The sequence below is a fragment of the Rhinopithecus bieti genome, unplaced genomic scaffold (assembly GCF_001698545.2).
Source record: "Rhinopithecus bieti isolate Rb0 unplaced genomic scaffold, ASM169854v2 scaffold_50877, whole genome shotgun sequence".
Lineage (NCBI taxonomy): Eukaryota > Metazoa > Chordata > Mammalia > Primates > Cercopithecidae > Rhinopithecus > Rhinopithecus bieti.
In genome coordinates this window covers 2,554,491-2,575,537 of record NW_016821745.1, presented here as the reverse complement: position 1 = coordinate 2,575,537, position 21,047 = coordinate 2,554,491, and the positions used below count along the sequence as shown (strand labels likewise).

The window sequence follows — 21,047 nt, the reverse complement described above, 5'->3', positions numbered from 1 at the left end:
CAGCACTTTTTAAACGCTGTGGTCTCAGGACCCTTTCGTATTCTTTAAATTTGAGTACCCCAAAGAGCTTTTGTTTACATGGGTTATATACATTAATATTTACTGGAAAATAAACTGGAGACATTTTCAACATATTTGTGTATTTATTTATTAAACATAAAATAATAAAACCCATTACATGTTTATATAAATGACACCTCATTATGAAAAATAATTATTTTCCAAAAAATGTTTCTGAAAGACATTGTTTAACGTTTTTGCAAATCTCTTCAAGACATCTGGAACAAATGTTTCTACGTTCCATCTGTTGGGATATGTTATTTTAGTTTAAGATTGTGAAGAATATCTACTTTCATACAGATATACAGCTGAAAATAGAGTATTTTAATACTCTTTTCAGATAATTATGGGTATTTTTTCTGTGATGCTGTATTAAAACCCAATGAGTGGTAGTACCTTAAGGGTTTGCTGTGATGTGGGATCTGAAATTGTATCTCGCATGTTTTGTATGCTGTTAGATTAAAATTCATTGGTATTGGCCAGGCATGGTGGCTTAGGCCTATAATTCCAACACTTTGGGAGGCTGACGGGGGTGGATCACTTGAGGTCCGGAGTTCGAGACCAGCTTGGCCAACATGGTAAAACCCCCATCTCTACTAAAATTACAAAAAAATTAGCTGGGAATCGCTTGAACCCGGAAGACGGAAGTTGCAGTGAGCCAAGATCGTGCCACTGCACTCCAGCCTGGACGACAGAGCCAGACTCTGTCTCAAAAAACAGAAGCAAAAACAACAACAGATTGAGCTCCTACTTAAATGGAATAGAGTCCTACCTTCCCGTTATAGGATATCTAAAATAAGTATTTTTCTATATGCCAATGACCTTACTTGATTACAAACCATAGGTAACCTCAATAGACAACTGATTCTGCACTCGAATGATTGCTAGATGGCTGCAAACTACACGTTGTAAAGGAAAGGTTTTAGTAGATGTCCCATGATGTGTTTATGTCTATAATTCCCTCTGCCCCCAGTGTAGCACCTCGTTCAGTTATGTGGTTGTATCTTTTGCTAGTATCTTTTGTCGCATGGTATATTAGCTTGCTAGGGCTGCCATAAAAAAGTACCACAGACTGAGTGGCTCACACTAGAAATTTATTTGTTCCTAGTTCTGGCAGCTGGAAATCCAATCCTGATATCTTCTAATCTTCCAATTCTGGTGTCTTCTAATATCTCTCTCCTTGCCTTGTAGATGGCCACCTTCTCACTTTATTCTCACAGGGTCTGTCCTGTGCACACACATCCTTAGTATCTCTTTGTATGTCTAAATTTCCTGTTTTCATAAGAGTATCAGTCAGATTGAATGAGACCCTATCCTATGGCCTCATTTTAACCTAATCATCCCTTTAAAGACCTTATTTCTAAATATAGTCACACTGTGAGGTTCTAAGGGTTAGGACTTCCATATATAAATTTGGCAGGGGTAAGGGAGGGGAGGGAGAGACACAATTTAACCCATATCAGGTGACAACCCAGGAAATTATATTTCCCAGTACTGCCATTTCAGAGGTACCATATGGCAGATGGGAGTTTTATACCTTTTCAGATTTTTTCCTTTTCAGTGTTTTCCAAATTAAATTGGGCTATGCTTTAAGATGAAGCTGAAATATTATGATTTTTTATTTGTGTATTTTTAAGAGATAAACCAGACTTTCTGAACAAGGTTTGTCCCCTCTGGAAATGCTCCATTGGATCTCCTCTTTGTGGAAATATTGTATTCAGACCCTAACTTTATGACACTCTATTTTTCACAAATTATCCTCAGTTATCCTTGGCTTTGTTCCTATTAACTGTTCTGCTGCTCACTTAGCTGTCAATACAGACAGCTGTGGCCTGGGGAATCAGTAGGAAATACAATCACCAGCCCACAATGCCTTTCGAGATTTGTATAGGGAGATCCATTGAGGCCTGCCTGTGGGCAACCCAGCTCATCCATTCCTCCAGGTCACAGACCCTGAGACTAGAAGCAGAACTTTTTTCAAATAAGAGGAATCATAGTTTACATCTCATTCCCATTAGTTCCATGGCCTCAAGAAGGTGATATGCCCTAAACAAGCACAAGCTTGCTTCTTGACTGGGGCCATGCACAGCTGCACTGCATGCAGGTAGTCACCGTCAGCTGTTTTTAAGTGGTGTTTGAAACAGCCCTGTGAATAATCCTGTATTTAGTGATGTTGTCCCATCTTCGGGGTTCCAGTGGAGGACTTTCTGTTTTCTCAGTGCATTCGCCTGATACCGGTTTTACTCTGCAAAAAACAAAATCTTATATCAACACGTTACTAATCTTTAAACAGCTAAAATGTTTCTGACTAAATTTACTTGTAAATGCACAGGATTTCACGACACTCATTTTATATACTTAAAAACAAAGTTTATTAACACCTTACTTTTTTCCTGCCATTTCTATCACATCATTTTAAAAATTTCAGATTTTTTTTATATTGCTATATCATGTGCCTGTTTATGAAGTGCTTTAAATCATAATTTCTGGTTAGAAGCTTCTGATATTTTCTCAATTTCTGTTGGTTGTTTTGTGTGCATGTGTGAGGGGAGAACCTCTTTCTTTTGAGTGAGATGGAGCTCTTATAATAACTTATACTCCAATTTTTCCTTCTCAGGAAGCAAATTTAGTAGGGACCACTGGAGACTACCCAGCTGCCTTATGACTCTGAGCAGAAAAAACATTCTTCAGTCATTCATGTTGGAGCCAGGTGAAGCATTCTCACTCCAACACGACAGCCATCTCTCGGAACAGCAGCAACTGCTATCTTGCTTCTCCTCCTTTAAGGAAAACAACCCTTAAGGGAAGCAACTGAGAGCTGGGTAAGAAGAAAGCAATCATGTGCTGAAATCTTCCGGAGAACAAAAGTTAGTGAAACTATCTTAGACCCCTAACTCGGAACTCTTGTAGGAAGAGCAAATACTGACGGAAAGCTGAGAAAGCAGTATCTAGGGCCTCCAGACCACCCCTAGAGGGACGTGTGTGGATGGCTAGGGGAACGTTTTGAGGAAAGTTCATTGGTCAACTTGTTCCACGTGGCGAACCCGTTTCAGGCAAGAGCGGCAGCACCGTGGACAGCGCCAACCCTCCTGCGCCCGGGCGGGGAGAGGCGGCAGCACCGCGGACAGCACCACAAGTGGGGGCACGCACTGGGAGCCTCCGGGCAAGGGGAGAGCAGCAGCACCGCGGACGGCCCCAAAGCCCCGCACTCCGAGCCAGGAGGCGGGGAGAGATGGCCTTATCAGCTGACGGCTTACGTAGGGCTAGATCTCTGCTTGGATAAGGCAGGTCTCGGTGGGCGCGCCAGCATTCGCTCTCCGAAGCCGCAGCCTCAGACGGGGTGGCGGGGGCAACTGGGACAGAAGGCAGGTCCCAGAAAGCAGGTCCCCCCAAAACTGGCTTCCCTAGCACGGAGTTAAAGCTGCAGCCGGCTGCCTAGATAGAAGGGTGAGCAGGGAGGCAACGCGGTGAGAGTGACTGCTCTGACGCACCAGCCCCTCTCCTGCACCCACACGCTGCTGGACGCCCAGCTTCTCCCCGATCTGGGAGATGCTCGGCTCTGGGCGACCAGACAGCCTTTTCCACCAAGGCGAGGATCCCTGGGCTCCTGACGGCTTAGGCGGGCCCTGGTTGCAACACGCAGCCCCTCGCCTCTGCTTCCTTAGCCTCTGAGGGCTCCAGACCTGCCGCGCTTGCAACCACACCATCTCCAACGGATGCTCACTAGCAGGATACTGGGGCCAAATTCACAGGCACTTTCCAGAAACTCCACCACTGGCCAGAGTTTGCAAACATCCGGATTGGCTCTGGGCACAGCGGCCACCTTAAGTCCTCCTGAACACCCCTTCTGCAAGTACCCCAGGCCGGTCTCCTGACCCAGAGATGGATTTACCTGTGAACCTAACCTCCTTTTCCCTTTCCACCCCCTCCCCTTTGGAGACCAACCGCAGCCTCGGCAAAGACGATCTGCGCCCCAGCTCGCCCCTGCGCTCGGTCTTCGGAGTGCTTATTCTCACCTTGCTGGGCTTTCTGGTGGCGGCGACGTTCGCCTGGAACCTGCTGGTGCTGGCGACCATCCTCCGCGTACGCACCTTCCACCGCGTGCCCCACAACCTGGTGGCGTCCATGGCCATCTCGGACGTCCTGGTGGCTGCACTGGTTATGCCACTGAGCCTGGTGCACGAGCTGTCTGGGCGCCGCTGGCAGCTGGGTCGGCGGCTGTGCCAGCTGTGGATCGCGTGCGACGTCCTCTGCTGCACGGCCAGCATCTGGAACGTGACGGCCATAGCCCTGGACCGCTACTGGTCCATCACGCGCCACCTGGAATACACGCTCCGCACCCGCAAGTGCATCTCCAACGTCATGATCGCGCTCACCTGGGCGCTCTCCGCTGTCATCTCTCTGGCCCCGCTGCTTTTTGGCTGGGGAGAGACGTACTCTGAGGGCAGCGAGGAGTGCCAGGTAAGCCGCGAGCCTTCCTACGCAGTGTTCTCCACCGTAGGCGCCTTCTACCTGCCGCTCTGTGTGGTGCTCTTCGTGTACTGGAAGATCTACAAGGCTGCCAAGTTCCGCGTGGGCTCCAGGAAGACCAATAGCGTCTCACCCATATCCGAAGCTGTGGAGGTGGGTATCTCCGCAATCCTTAAAAATATTCGACTTGCATCTGTACAGGCTATGTCCCCAGGCCACCTGCCCCACCCCCCTCACTTGTAGAAAATGGAACTTTTGTGTTTGGGAGTTGGGGAGTAAACCGGGAGACTGGAAGAAAGCATCATAGATATACTTTGCTCTGACATGTTCCCTCTCACAGAGCTAATCACATCATTTTCCTTCTCTAATGAGTTATTTGTTAAACATACAGAACACGAGGAGTTCGGACTGCCTCATTCTACAGGGTCCCCTTTGGCCCCCAAATTCTATGGATCTATAACACCCTTTAAAATATCTGGATAAGCTGGTATCTGGGGTACACTGATTCAGTATAGTGGAAAAAACCAGCAGCTTCCTGCACTTAGAATGGGGGTGTTCCAGGAGGAGGGGAGGCAGGGATGGGAGCACAGTTTGATAAGAAGACTGCCATGTGTCAGGCGATGCAGGTTAGCCCTTCATCCTAGTCTATTCTTTTTCTTTGCAAATTACAGCAACCGATTTATTAAAAATATGGTATCACCTAGGTTACTGTCATTCTGTGGTATCCTCCCGTCCTGATGTAAGACTGAAGACGTTGCCTGCATTGGTCCCAGAGCCTGCATTTGTTATCTGCTTCCACTCTCTCGGGGTGCTACTTTCTGGGTCTATCCCCCACAGCCCTATTAGGTTGTAGGTGTGACTGAAGACTACTTGTCTTCCTTCCTGAACATGAGAAAAGCTGCAGAAGGAAATTAAAAATCCAGGAAAGAGAATTCCCCAGCTCTCTATGAGAGATATTTATTGCATGACAACCACTTTAGCAACAGCGAGGAGCTTTTCTCATCTCCTCCCACTCCTGTTTTTTTGTTGACTGTTAATAATCTGGCCCTATGACTCATGATTCTGAAGACTGCTCCCCTTCATTACCAAGGAAGATTCCTTGAATCTAATTCACACATTTAGGTTAGAGCAGAAGTCTACACAGTCCCCATTTTCTGTTGTTGGCTCTGAAACAAGCATATGGAGTGCATGCTACGGGCTTAGTGCAAGAAGTAAGATAATGATAGAGATGTTGTCTTTGCCCATGAAGAGTTTGGTCTAGGGAGGGAAATAGACACTCACCCTGAGCTCTGTATGTGCTTTCTAGAGTCAGTAGCTAATTCTAACCATCCCCAGTCAGTCAAACTTAGAGGGACCAGAGGTGTAGCTGAGGGAAAAGGGCATCATCTTAGAGGAAAGAAGAAGATGAGGGGTTAGAGGCTGCCTGTTCTTTTACCTATAGCAGCACTTCTCAGCGAAGGGTGATATTGCCCCCCAGGAAACATTTAGGCTGTCTGGAGGCATTTCGGATGATGAAGACTTGAGGATGGGGTGCTAATGGCATGTAGTGTAGAGAGGTCAGGAATACTGCTAAATACTGTACAATGCACAGGACAGCACCTCAACAGAGAATTGTTCAGAACAAAATGTCAATCGTACTGAATTTGGGAAACTCTGAACTATTCGATTTCTAAGCTGAACAAAGAGTGCTGATTGGTAAGAACACTGAGGCTTCCATCAAACTACCTGAAGCTATGTTCCATGCTATGAGCGTCCACTCAAATTCCAGGCCAGGAACAAGGAGACTGGTCACCTCCAAGGGCCCTCCTTTTATGAATCCTCCTCTCCCCTGATGTTTATTCAAGCAAATATGATTTACAGTCAACCCCAAACACAGCTTTAGAAGGAGAAAGTTAATTACAATTCCATCCCAAGACTTGTCGTAAAAGGATGAAGGGCACTCTCATTTCTCTGCTTTGGTGATAGCAGAAGCAAAGCATTATAACATCTTTGTGCTTTTTATATAGATACACACACACATATGTGTGTATGTATATGTGTGTATATATATGTGTATGTGTGCGTGTGTGTGTGTGTGTGTGTGTATTCTCTCCTCTCTCTATCTCTCCCAGATCAGTTTTGAAAATGGGTCCCTTGACTTAGCAAAAGGACTCTAAATAATCCACTACCCTAAATATAATACGTGGCTGCCTCTGACCTTACGTTATGTTGAAGGGTTCATTACAAACCAGGCCTCCTGATTGTTCTGTGATAGTGGGAGTGGGTGTCAAAGTTTCTAAATGAATTCTACCACCAGCTAGCTGTTCCCTGGGGAAACCACAACACTTCTATCATTTCTTTATCTGCTGGGTTTTATTCAAATACATGCCATGAAATCCTAACCTAAGTCAGACATTGAGCTGGGATCTGGCAACACAAGACAGATAAGCCTTGCCCTTGTCAAAGGACAAGGAAGCCACTGCTAGAGATCTGAAATAAAATGACAAAGAAAAATACCTTCCTTACTAGAGTGAGTAGAGGCTGTGCTGTCCAGGCAGTTTTCCTGAGCAGAGCAAAATGCTGACCTGAAACAGCGCTTTTGGGAGGTATGGAGCCTCAGGGGTTGGTGGATTGTTGAGATGTGGATAGATGGCGTCCTCTGTAGGAGAAGGTGTTGCTGATTCGTTGTTGTCCAGTGGGTATTTACTGAAGTGAGTCCATCTCTGGTGGCCTGACTTTCGAAACAGAGGGGCTAACACCAATAATCCATATAGGTACTGTAGACATCCGGGAGGCAGAGACAGTGTGAACTATTTTGCCTTCTATTAATCTAACCCTAATTGCCCTCCTATCCTTATCCATTCTATACATAATAGACAAAATTAATAACCGTCTGACTCTCAAAATTATAGGCCACCAGTGATACTGAAGCTATGCATATATTTGATTCCTATATGATCCCTGCAGCAGACCTACACCTAGAAGAGCAACCTATGCAAAAAGACTATACATGTAGACAAACAACAGCAAAAGCAAAGCAAGCATCATTAGGCTACGCAGATGAATAGCATGACACCATTTGCCAAACAGTACAGCTTCATGACAGAGGTTTGAAGTCTTTTACACAGATCTAAGACAGTTACCTAATGGTAGATCTCTTAATCAAAGATCTAGTTACTTGACATAAACACCTCAGCCTTACAACCTTATACAAGAACACACTTGGTTACCAATCCTAAGATAAGAAAATTTTAAAAGAATCTTGATTGAGATGAGTTGCCCTTGATCCAGGTTACTGAATTAAGCGATTAGCTTAAAATAAGCAATGTTCTTTGACAGGTGCTATGCTGTCACCTTAATCCACCCAGAGCATGGCCCCGTATTTTCATATTTGCATGAAAAGGAATGTTCATGATAACCTAGGAAGAATCAGTCTTAACTCTTATACATTCTACTTCAATTAAATTTTCTAGTTGTGGAGTCTCTTGTCCATAGAGATTCTAGGACCATCAGTATTTCTAAAGTAATTTTTAAAATTACATGTGGTGTAGGCATTCTCACATCTAGATCAGTTATAATATCATCATGAACAAGGGCTGCAGCACATTTTATTTGGAAGCAGATCCTACCTATTGCAGGTATGTCATAGGTTAAAGAAGTATTATTTTGATAATAATCTGAAAATATCAGTTATAAGTTGGCATACAGGATTGTTAAAGATTGTTACTACTTGAATTGTTTCATTAAATAAAGTTGATTTTCTCTCAAGCTTTTGAAAAATTTATTATATGCCAGAAATTTGTCAATTTATCATTCATTATCTTGTTTCACTATCTGGTATCACCTATAACCAATAGGTTTTTTTGTTTGTTTTGTTTTATTTATGGAGTCTCACTCTGTTGCCTAGACTGGAGTGCAGGGGCCTGATCTCAGCTCACTGCAATCTCTGCTTCCCAGGTTCAAATAATTCTCCGGCCTCTGCCTCCTGAGTACAGGTGTGTGCCACCATGCCTGGCTAATTTTTGTATTTTTAGTAGAAACAGGGTATTGGCCAGGCTGGTCTCGAACTCCTGACCCCGGGTGATCTGCTGACCTTAGCCTCCCAAAGTGCTGGGATGACAGGCGTGAACCACTGCGCCCAGCCACCAATAGCTTTATTGAATTTTTTGTTTTAATTTTAAAACTTGCTACAAGTCAATTTGCTTTCTTGTTTTCAGACAACTTTAAAAATGTACATGAAATGATCTCTTGTTCTATAATAGTGGGGTTACTGGTAGTTATACTGACACCCACATAAACAAAAACATCATATAGTTGTACATCTAGTTATAGAAAATTCTCCTTGGAAGTTTAAAAAGACAAAGAAATTGTTGAGTGAAAATGCCTTCCTTGGAGTGGCTTTATTAGATAGATTGTATATCGTTGTCATTTTGCTTTTTAGCCAACACGAGATGTTCATTCTTTCAGGGCTCCTTCTGCGAGCAATATACTAATATGTATAGGGATCCTTATCTCAGCTCTCAAATCTTTGAGAACAGAGGCCCTTTTGGATGTCTTATCTAGAAAGCCATATCTTGTATTGATTTCTAGCATTTGCTTTCTAAGTCTATCTGGAAATGTCTAGCCCCACATTGGATATTTTGCAAATTGACAATTTCACATTTCAGTTTATTTTTTCGTATTAAATTCCCAAATTCAGGTTTAAGTCCATTTATAGAAAGACATGACAAGCCTATACTTTAGCTGTTGGGTATACACAAATACGCTACTTGAAGGTTTTCTGATGTCTCTTTTCTATCTTTATTCAGCCTCTCAAGTAGATGGGACTACAAGTGTGAGCCATCACACCTGGCTAATTTTAGTATTTTTTATAGAAATGGGGTCTCACCATGTTGCCCATGATGGTCTCAAACTCCCATGCTCAAATAATCCTCTTGCCTTGGCCTCCCAAAATGCTGGGATTACAAGAGTGAGCCACCATGCCCAGATTTATTTAGTTTACTTTGAATCTTTATTCAACCTCTCCTTAAAAGAAAGCCTTCTAAAATTACTTTACATAATATATTTTCTATTTAAATTTTCACGACTGGGTTATATAACTCTTCTATTTTCTATGCTTCTTCTTTTAACCATTTTTTTCTTATCTGAGAGGATTTTAGTTAATTTAACTAATTAGTACACATCTGTAGTTTAAGAAAACACAAATTTTGTTTGACAATCTAAAAAAATTATAAATTCTATAACAAAAGTTTAGAAAATTTTCTTTCTTTTTCTTCCTTTCCTTTCTTTTCCTTCCTTCTTTTCTTTCCTTTCGTTTTTGAGACAGGGTCTTGCTCTGTCGCCGAGGCTAGAGTGCAGTCGCACAACCGTAGCTCACTGCAGCCTTGAAACCCTGGGCTCATGCAGTCCTCACATCTCAGTCTCCCGAGTAGCTGGGACCACAGGGATATGCCTCCACACCTGGCTAATTTTTACAATTTTTGTGGAGATGGGGGGGTCTCTCTATTGCACAGGCTGGTCTCAAACTCTTGACCTCAAATAATTTTCCCACCTTGGCCTCTCAAAGTACTGGGTTTACAGGCATGAGGCCCCATGCCTGGCCTAGAAAATTTCTTAATTATAGCTCTTAACTTAGCTTTAGACGAAGGTTTTAATTTAAATTCTATAAATCTGATTTTTCTTCTGGTAATTTTATAATGTGATTGTGTTTTTCCTGAGAAAATCCTGATTCATTTAGGAAGTCAGATAAAGCTGAATAGAAAATGCAAGATAGAGATCTGCAAAGAGGGCAGGTTTGGGAAGGTTACAACATCTTTGAGACTATTTTAGAGTTAGGATTTTGTTTTAAAGCCTCAAAATACCAATTAAAGAGGCTGATTCAAAATACCAATTAAAGAGACAAACATTTGATGTTTGTCTCCTAATTTTTCTAGAGCTTCTTCTAAATATCTTATATTTCATTCATCAGATGTTTTTCATTAAGTAAAAAAAAATTTGGCATTTGTGAAGAAAATTGGAAGAGTTAGGATCATAATGCAATTTTAAACAGGAAATAGAAATTCTTTAAAAAGAGGATTGAAATTTGGACATAAGCAAGCCATGGCACGTGAGGAAGAGGCAACTGTGGTTGATCAACAGTTCGTGCTTGTGAATAGTGTCTCAGGATCCTGGACCAAACAGATGGAGAAGGGGACACATCATTGTCCACACAACTGTCATTAAGCTGGAAAACGATAGGGCAAAGTGACGTATTTTCACAAGTCAACAAGTCAGGAGTGCCCTCATAAAAGTTTTGTAGGGGACCCCAAGCAAAGTCTGATCAATTGCTTTTTCATAAATTGGTCACTTGTCTAATAATGGTCTTCAAATCATTAGCCCTCAGGTCCAGCTTGAATTAGATTGGAAACTTATCAAGCCAATGCCTTATAGAATAGTTCCTTCTGTATTCAACAGAAAGAGTTCCAGGACAAAACAAAAACCCATGCAACAAGACTTTGTACATGTAGACAACACACAAGCAAAGCAACAGGCCGTAGGATAAGTAGATTAATGGCATGACAATATTTGCCAAATGATACACCTTCATGGCAAGAGGTTTAAAGCTTTACACATAGATCTAAGACAATTACCTAATGGTAGATCTCTCAATCAAAGATCGAGTTACATGATACAAACACCTCAGCCTTGCAACCTTATCCAAGGACATAGTTGGTCACAAATCCTAGGATAACAAAATACATTGAGCAATAAAAGCCCAGTGAAACTAGGTAGAACTCAAATCCTTGTTGAGACTGATGCACTTGGCTGCAGACACAAAGGGCAACTGAGTTTGGGGCCCAGTGAATGCACCTGTGGCCCAAGGTTTCCATGGAGGGTCTTCAAAATGACCTCAGTGGAACCTCCAGAACTGTCCAGAGGTGTTGCCAATACTGCTCAGAGTCTGGGATAGAAAGACCAAGCTGAATCTTTCGCTCAGAATAGTGAAAGGAAGCTATGCTTTTCAGCAATCTCCCACAGCAGAGCGGAAAGCCCATCATCCATGATTCGGGGCAGTGTGGGGTTCAGAGACTGGAGGACACGCAGAGTAGCAGCAGGCTGACATCAGCTGCAGGGTTTTCTGCTGGGACGGGGTTTTCTGCTGGAATGGGGTTTTCTGCTGGAATAGGGTTTTCTGCTGGGATGGGGTTTTCTGCTGGAATAGAGTTTTCTGCTGGAATGGGGTTTTCTGTTGGGTGCTCGGTGCTCAGAGGTGTGTTTATCGGGATGAGTCTGACCCTAACTGGCTGACTCAGAAGTGAGGGCTGACACAGATTAATTGGTTTACAAGTGTATATTCCAAAACTGCATTGTCCTTGATTGATTGAAGAGGTTTAAACAAGAAAAATGTCTGCTTGTTATCAGTTATAGAACAAACAGTCTTGTCCTAAGTTTGTGGAGGGTTTTTATTCACACCCTCATGGAGCTTTCCTTAATAGGTAAGGCCATTTTTAGCTTAAACATTTGTATTGTTCCGTCGGGCTCCTGTGACCCATCTCTCATCTGACAGTGGTGTGGTCTAACATGCAAATCACCTGAAACCACACTTCCAGGGTAAGAGTCTTTATCCCTTAATTTCAATACCCATTATTGATGGCAATCCATTGATTATCTAGGACATTATTAGAGAGGCAAAACAGAGTGGTTGGATGAAATGAAAGTACATACCAGAATTGTGATTAACCAGTAAATAATTATTTAGCATGCAATCATTTTGGAAGGATGAAAGCTCTAACACATATGTACCTGTCCCCAAAGAACTTGTTTGCTGCGGGAGATGAGGCTAAGTGTTCATTTAGAAAAAAATTTATATATGAATCTTAAATTGTGAGGTATGTACTTTACGTGCATTTTGGAGATTATTAGGAAAAATTAATTTGGCTTAACTGTTCACTTTTTAACCCTATTTGCTCTCTTTCTGTGAGTTTACTAATGACCAGGTTGAAAATAGAGTGTTATTGTCTAGACTCAATTAAGCGCTTTATTGCAATCATTGATTAGAAGAGCGCAAAGAGCTAAGGAGTCCGTAAATCCAAGAGCCATAGAGTAAGCAAACAAATCCACCATTTGAGGGCATTAGAAACCTGAAACTCCACAGACAACCAAGATCCTCCTAGCAGCTGGAGACTCCGTTGTCCCAGGGGTACCATTTTAAATCAATGCCACTCTTTCTTCTGTCAAGTAAGTTGGCATTGAACGCAGCCCCAAAGATGGCCAGATGGCCCAGTAAAATAATCAACATTTCACAAGGTGATAGAAAAATATGCTTTTCTGAACAACTTGGAGTTCTATGACTAAACTATAAAAAAAATCTAAATCAAGCCCTAAGTGTCACTGATATCACCAGTGTCATCATCACCAGTGTGAACACTATCTCCAGTGTGACCAGCATCTCCAGTGTAATCAGCCTACATGGTGTCTCCAGTGTGACCAGCATCCCCAGTGTGAACAGCATCTCCAGTGTGAACGGCATCCACCCTGTGAACAGCATCCATGGTGTCACCAGTATGACCAGCATCCACAGTGTGAACGGCATCCATGGTGTCACCAGTGTGACCAGCATCCACAGTGTGAACGGCATCCATGGTGTCACCAGTGTGACCAGCATCCACAGTGTGAACGGCATCCATGGTGTCACCAGTGTGACCAGCATCCACACTGTGAACAGCATCCATGGTGTCACCAGTGTGACCAGCATCCACAGTGTGAACGGCATCCATGGTGTCACCAGTGTGACCAGCATCCACAGTGTGAACGGCATCCATGGTGTCACCAGTGTGACCAGCATCCACAGTGTGAACGGCATCCATGGTGTCACCAGTGTGACCAGCATCCACAGTGTGAACGGCATCCATGGTGTCACCAGTGTGACCAGCATCCACAGTGTGAACGGCATCCATGGTGTCACCAGTGTGACCAGCATCCACAGTGTGAACGGCATCCATGGTGTCACCAGTGTGACCAGCATCCACAGTGTGAACGGCATCCATGGTGTCACCAGTGTGACCAGCATCCACAGTGTGAACGGCATCCATGGTGTCACCAGTGTGACCAGCATCCACAGTGTGAACGGCATCCATGGTGTCACCAGTGTGACCAGCATCCACAGTGTGAACGGCATCCATGGTGTCACCAGTGTGACCAGCATCCACAGTGTGAACGGCATCCATGGTGTCACCAGTGTGACCAGCATCCACAGTGTGAACGGCATCCATGGTGTCACCAGTGTGACCAGCATCCACAGTGTGAACGGCATCCATGGTGTCACCAGTGTGACCAGCATCCACAGTGTGAACGGCATCCATGGTGTCACCAGTGTGACCAGCATCCACAGTGTGAATGGCATCCATGGTGTCACCAGTGTGACCAGCATCCACAGTGTGAACGGCATCCATGGTGTCATCAGGGTAACCAGCATTCACAGTGTGAACAGAATCTTCAGTGTGGTCAGCATCCCCAGTGTGAACAGCATCTCCAGTGTGACCAGCATCCCCAGTGTGAACAGCATCTCTAGTATGATCAAAATCCATGATGTTTCCAGTATAGCTGGCATCTCCAGTGTTACCAGCATCCTTTATGTGACCAGTGTGATCAGCCTCCACAGTGTGACCATGTCTCAAGTATGACCAGTGTTACCAGTGTCCCGAATGTCACTCATAAAAATGTGCCAAGGGGAAGGAGAATTTCCAGAGGGTTGAAGAGTCCAGCTACAATTCTTGTTTTATTGGCATCTTGGGACAATATGGAAAACAGCTTCCCTGATATTATTATGGAATTCTGTTAAGGAAATTGGTAGCTTTCCTTCTTTCCTTTATGCTGAAAAATTAAGCTAAATATGGTTTGGATTTCTATAAATGAATTCCCTCAAATGCATTTCCAGATATGCATTGATAAATCAGTAACCAAAGGTAACTCTGGTTTCATCTAGAGGTACAGAAAGAAGTATTTTTTCAGTGCTTATTTTATACGTGTTTTTAAAGGTTGCACTATTACGGACCTTTGGTTTCATTATTTATTATCTTCTTTTAAATTTAATTTAGTGTACAGACTTGATATTATACTGTTTTGCAAATAAATGTCAGCAAGGCTATTCTACAAATTTGGTAATTTATTCATCAACTAACATTGCCTTATCCACAGTGTTCCTATTTCCACCTGTTATTCCATATGCCAGTAAGTCAATTCCTTTTGAGTCCACTTTATAAATGCTGCCAAGAATTAGTTAAGTGGGTTAGATTAACCTGACAATTCTTTGCCTAAAAGATCATATGCTCTTTGAGAACAAGTTGTGTAAATCTTTTTAAATGTACTAGAGTCACGGTATGCTGGCGAGGGGAAGAATACTATTTAATGTCAATGCAATCTCACCCACCAGAGAATGACTGAGTCAGAAACTGTCCCACATTTTGATTGGATCAATTAATTTGCTAATTCAGTAAATTTATGATTGTTTCATATTAAGGCTGCCTCATCAGTAGACACTCATTATGTCAGTTCTCCCAAAAGCTAAAAATAGGACCAGAAGGGAGGAGGAACTTCCTTTCCCAGGAATTCCACTCCTTGAGAGAAGGAAGTGAACTGTTGAGCCTGATTCTGTGGGAACCTGCCCTGTGGAGGCCTTGGGGGCACCCACGTGAGACTAAAAGACTGGGGTCTCAGTTTTACATACATACAGGGGTAGAGGAAGACACAGAATAGACCCAGAGAGAGGTGTCCTGGTTTTGATACTAGACTGCATCAAACAGTAGAATATGCTATGGGGCACAGCTTTGTGTCAGAGGAAAAGTTCTAGAAAGTCCTAACATTATAGAGGGGACTTACATGAGCCTAGAAGGTTATAAAGATGGTAGAAAACGTGGTCCTAAGTGAACAGGATTTTGATAGGAACCTAGGACACTTTTGATGATGTGTGCACCTCTGCCACTAAATTGGGCAGGCCATGTTGCCTGCTTGTTTCTTCCAGTGCCTCTGTTGAACAGACAGCAACAGGGAGTCCATCTTCATGATGTCAATTTCATCACATCTGGTCCTTTCATTTCTAAGATATAAGCAAACACCCCAGCTCTGTTGCCTGGTTTCCATATCTGAGAGCAAGTGCCACAGGCCTTCAGGTTCCCACACCTATCCATCGAAGACTTTCCCTCGAGTGGATGTGCGGAATCCAGGCCTGTCAGTGTCAGTCTGGAGGTAGACTGAGGTGGCTCCTCATAAAGCTCCTTCTTGTCTTTTCCAGGTGAAGGACTCTGCCCAACAGCCCCAGATGGTGTTCACGGTCCGGCATGCCACCGTCACCTTCCAGACAGAAGGGGACACTTGGCGAGAGCAGAAGGAGCAGCGTGCCGCCCTCATGGTGGGCATCCTCATTGGTGTGTTCGCGCTCTGCTGGATCCCCTTCTTCCTCACGGAGCTCATCAGTCCTCTCTGCTCCTGTGACATCCCCGCCATCTGGAAAAGCATCTTCCTGTGGCTTGGCTACTCCAACTCCTTCTTTAACCCCCTGATCTATACGGCTTTCAACAAGAACTACAACAGCGCCTTCAAGAACTTCTTTTCTAGGCAACACTGAGGGAGAGGACCAGGATCGAAAGAAGTTTCTTCCCAGAATTCAGTGGAATTCCCAGTTCATTCATTTCACATCCCCACCCAACAGCCATGTGGACAAGATGAATCCTCACCATTCTCCAGGGTCATCTTCAGAACTGCACTGGCCTGTTTTCCACCTCCTCAGTAGGAATGTGACTCCTCACAGAGTTTTGGTGACATGATGTATCTAACTCACCTACTGTCCCTTTCTCTGTGCTGACAGCCACGGTCTTTGCCCACAAAGTGTCCTTTCCTCCCCAAATTCACTCCGGCATAGTGGTCGACATTGTCCTAAAAAAGTCAAACAAGGCAGATAAGAAGGAGGAGGTAAAACAATATGGGCAGGTTGAGAATGGATAGAAAAGAATGAACGAGTCATGTTGTAGACATCTGGGGATAGGAGACCATAGTTCCAGGCTTTCTGGAGCAGTCCCCATTTCAAATATTCTCCTATATGATCCTAGTACATATACCCTAATACTGATGGGGTATGTCCCGATAGTTGACCACAAAACACCATCTCCAAATATACTAAAGCACATAGTCCTATCCATGAAAGCAGGGAATATTAGCTTTAAGGTTTTGTTTGTGGCAACCACACACACACACACACACACAACTGTAAAAGAGGCAGGTGTTCTAGCTGACTAGTTTATTCCAAAATCCAATCCCTTGACATGAAGCAGGCACTGAGGGTCAACTACTGCCTTTCATTTTGAAGCAACGGTTTATAAACAGTAGAAAAGTCTACCGGTTTCATAGAATCTGTCAAATTTGCTAATTTGCTACTGGTTTCATGTGTGTGGAATATGTTCAAGTGTTTCTAGGCAAAGACCTTTATCCTCAAATCATGAGATTAGAGTAAAACAACTGCTATAGAGTTGGGCATCTCATGACCAATGAGAATGAAGGCACACTCACCAAATACAGGCACTTTAAGGGCATCCTTGATAAATTTGCTAACTGCTATTTTTTGTTGATGTGTGAATACCTGCTAGGAGGCCAAGGCTAGTGGGCAATGAAAAAGATAGAACAATGGTAAAATGCAGCCCTAGTCCTCTACAAATTGACAGTATAATTTGTGAGGTGAGGCAGTTAAGTGATGATGCAGCATTTGGATGATCATGTAAAGCCAGTGCCATTATACAAAACTTTAAAAACAATCCTAGGCAATAAAACTGCCTGTGGTCTGCTATGTCCCTGACTCTTTAAATGCATGAATTAAAGAATGATATAATAATCTCTTATTTATTGTAATTCATGTAGTATGTTATATATAATAAATTATATCAATTAAGAGTTCAAACATAGGAAATTTCTGATAATTTATATGTGGTCTTGGCTTGAGGTTTAGTCTTGTCTTTATTGCAAAGACTAGCTTTATCAAAAGAATGTGAGCAGATAAAGAAATGTTAGACACCTGTGAAGTCACCATTAATATGCTAAATGCAGATCTTTATGCACTCAAGCAGATTCATTGAGAAATTTAGTGATAAAAATTGAAGAATTTATTTAGAAACATCCTTAGATTTTTCTTTCTTCTGCATATATCACTTGAAGTGCTAAACCCACAAGTATTTTAAAATACAGACTGTTCACTTAAGTTACTTTTCCCCATTATTACTCGAAATCAGAGAGAACAAGAAATGCTATTGTATTCTAGTGTTTTAATAAGGGAAGTGCTTCAAAAGCTTTATTAAGTACTCCATGGCAGAGAAGAAAAATTCAGACAAGAGGAGTCTAGAGAGGTGACACTAGAATCATGGGTAAAAGTTTAAGTCTATTCTACCTGAAAATCCATGTGAAAACTTTTACTCCATAAATCGTGAGTGTCTTACTGTTTAAAAAAGTTCATAGTCTTCAGTAAAGCAAAGCTTGAGGAAGATGTGCCACGTTTTTCTGGTGGCTTCAAATACTCCCCAGCTCTCCCAGGATTCTGTATACCCCAGTTGGAGAATGATGTTATTATAATATTAATTCAATCTCCAGCTGAGGGTTTGATTAATGTTTTCATAAGATGAATAAGCCTCATTATTCTTATCACTCAATATGTATTTAACACCTCTCAGGTGTCACTTAAATTATACATTATATACAACACACTCCACATATGCTATCTAGAGCAAGAAACATTCCACATAAGAGAAGGAAGAAGTGGCAATTAATGAATATTTTGCTTCCGTTTCAATAGCAAAAGTTGTTTATACCACGGTAAGAAATGTAGACATTCATTGACTTTGAGTCTCTACTATGCAAATCAAATATTTGTGAAACACTTTTGTTTACGCTTGACTGCTAATATTTTATCAGGTTAGAAATGTATATGAATCATAAACAGTAGTAACTGCTCAAAATACCTAATCCTGTTTCCGTGCCAGATTGCAACAACAACCTTTATTAGATGGTGCACCTAGAGAAGCCTGGAGGGTTTCCTGCAAGCCATGTCTGTAGGGTGACTGAGGTGAACCAATCCAAAGCCCTCCTGTCAGCTCTTGTAGAATATGTCGAACAAAATGCACAGCTCTGCTCTTCTGCCTAAAGACAATGTACAAAGGAGATAATTCTCTCCTGATGAGTGATCTTGGACCTCTTGGGGTCACTATCAGTTTTATATTTTTATTGTATGGTAGTGAAAGACAAGTGGAAGATGTCCCTGAGTCTGTATTGACATCAGACCATATTGTAGGGATTAATTCCTGATAAAAAGCTTGTTATTTGTCTCTTCTTCCCAGGAGGAGCATTTTTGCTTCTATGTTGGTCTGTTGGATTCACAGTTCCCTGCTTATAGCCAAAGAGGCTGTAGAGACAACACTTTGCCATGTTTCTATTAAAGAGAAGATAAAGACTGAGTCCACAGCTCGAGTGCTGAGTGAAAGTGATTGCCAAACAGGGATTTGGTTAGCATCTGGGAAATGGGATCAGAGGAGGGGAACGGGTGGGCTTCTTAAAGCTTCTGTCCTGTATCAGAAAAGGAGAGATTCTGCACTGCTCATGGGCTGGACCCTGATGGTTCACTGGGGCTGTCTGTGGTTTGCAGCTGTCTTCCCTGCCTTCGTGAGGCAACCCTGTCAGGACGTTGGCACCCACCGTCCCCACTGTGCCAGGGAGGGGCCAGCTTCAGGAGGATGGAGGTCCAGCCTGGCCACTGTTGGCTGATTAAATGGCTCTGTCAGGACTGCCAGCCCCAGGTAATTCTTTTCTAGCAGTCTAGGGTGCTGTGGTCCAGCTGCACCCGGCCTTCCATCTTCCTCTTTCTCCTTGTGAAAGGGGTTTGCCTTTCCATCAGGTGTATCTTTCAAACTCATTATCCCTTCTGTCATGGCCTCCCTTGCAATAGCTTGGGTCGGCTGCTAGCTGTGTTCACTGAGGTCTGGCTCAAGGCTCCGCAAGCAGAGGGAAGGAATCAAGGAAGATGCACCACAACATGCAGCAAATTTAACCAGCTTCCCCACAACCAAGCAAATGATCGTCAACATTTATTAATCCCTGACCCCACACAGCGCGCTGTGCTATGCCCTTCAAAGCCACCCCGATTTGGTCCTAACAATAACCCTTGGAGGTACTATGGAGATTTAACACAAAAATCATTTAAGTCTTGTGAAAATTAAACTACTCATCCAAGATGAAACAGCTAGAAAATTAGAGCCAGGATCAGAACCCTAGGACCTGGCTCCAAACTCCAGCTCTTGGTCTCTGTACTTTAACACAGAAACAACCCCTAAAGGATAAGAAATGATTTGCAGGAGCCAGATGACGGCAGGGACTTAAAACAACCCCTTCCTCCCCTCTGGCATCCCCACCAAGTACAGCCCACATAGAGCTGCAAAAGCACCAGCTTTCACAGGATACCTTTTGAACAGTGTCCTTTTCCTTTTTGAAATTTGGTGACTGGAGGTCAACCTCTGTGTGGCACCAGTTCCCGGACCAAATCTGCCCCAGAGGTCAGGAGCAACCTAACCGTGATCTACACTGCACCAATCCCAGGTGACCTGACAAGCAGTTGGGCGATGACAGATGGGAATCAGGGGAGATGACGGCGATGGCAGATGGGAAGGAGGGGAGATGATATCTCTGCCCCCTGGTGCTAATAAGGGGAGGGGCTGAGATTAATGTACAGTTGCAGGATGCATAACCACAAAGATGTGCTGAGAAATGCATCGTTAGGCAATTTCGACTGTGTGCAAACGTCACCGAGTGCACTTACACACACCTGGAGGGGACAGCCCGCTATACACGGCTATACGGTGTAGCCTCGTGCTCCTTGGCTGCACACTTGTGAAGCCTGTTACTGTACTGAATACTGTAGGCAATTGTAACACGATGGTAATGGGTTTGTGTATCTAAACATATCTAAATGTAGAAAAGGTACAGTAAAAAATGAGTGAGAATGGTGCACCTGTACAGGGCACTTGCCACGAATGGAGCTTGCTGCAGTGGAAGTAGTCGCAGGTGAATCAGTGAGGGAGTGAGTGGAGAGTGAATGTGAGGGCCTCGGACATTCCTGTACACTACTGTAGACTTTGTAAACGCTGTTCGCTTAGGCTACACTCAACTTCTTCTTTCTTTTCTTTGTTCTTTCTTTCTTTCTTTCTTTCTTTCTTTCTTTCTTTCTTTCTTTCTTTCTTTCTTTCTTTCCTTTTTTTTTTTTTGAGACAGAGTCTTGCTCTGTTGCCCAGGCTGGAGTGCAATGGTGCTATCTCGGCTGACTGCAACCTCCGCCTCCCAGGTTCAAGCAATTCTCCTGCCTCAGCCTCCCGAATAGCTGGGACTACAGCTGCCTGCCACCACGCCCGGCTAATTTTTTGTATTTTCACTAGAGACGGGGTTTCACTGTGTTAGCCAGGATGGTCTTGATCTCCTGACCTCGTGATCTGCCCGCCTCGGCCTCCCAAAGTGCTGGGACTACAGGTGTGAGCCAC

At 43.4% G+C, this 21,047-nt stretch overlaps 1 protein-coding gene across 1 annotated transcript; it reads left to right on the top strand.

Annotated features, from left to right (window-relative positions):
• Positions 1 to 3,113: 3,113 nt before the first annotated feature.
• On the top strand, positions 3,114 to 18,988 carry HTR5A (5-hydroxytryptamine receptor 5A). Its single transcript, XM_017860592.1, has 2 exons — positions 3,114 to 4,683; positions 15,779 to 18,988. Exons 1-2 carry the CDS (start codon positions 3,943 to 3,945, stop codon positions 16,109 to 16,111), a joined length of 1,074 nt encoding a protein of 357 aa, XP_017716081.1. The 5' UTR covers positions 3,114 to 3,942; the 3' UTR covers positions 16,112 to 18,988.
• The last annotated feature ends 2,059 nt before the right edge of the window (positions 18,989 to 21,047 follow it).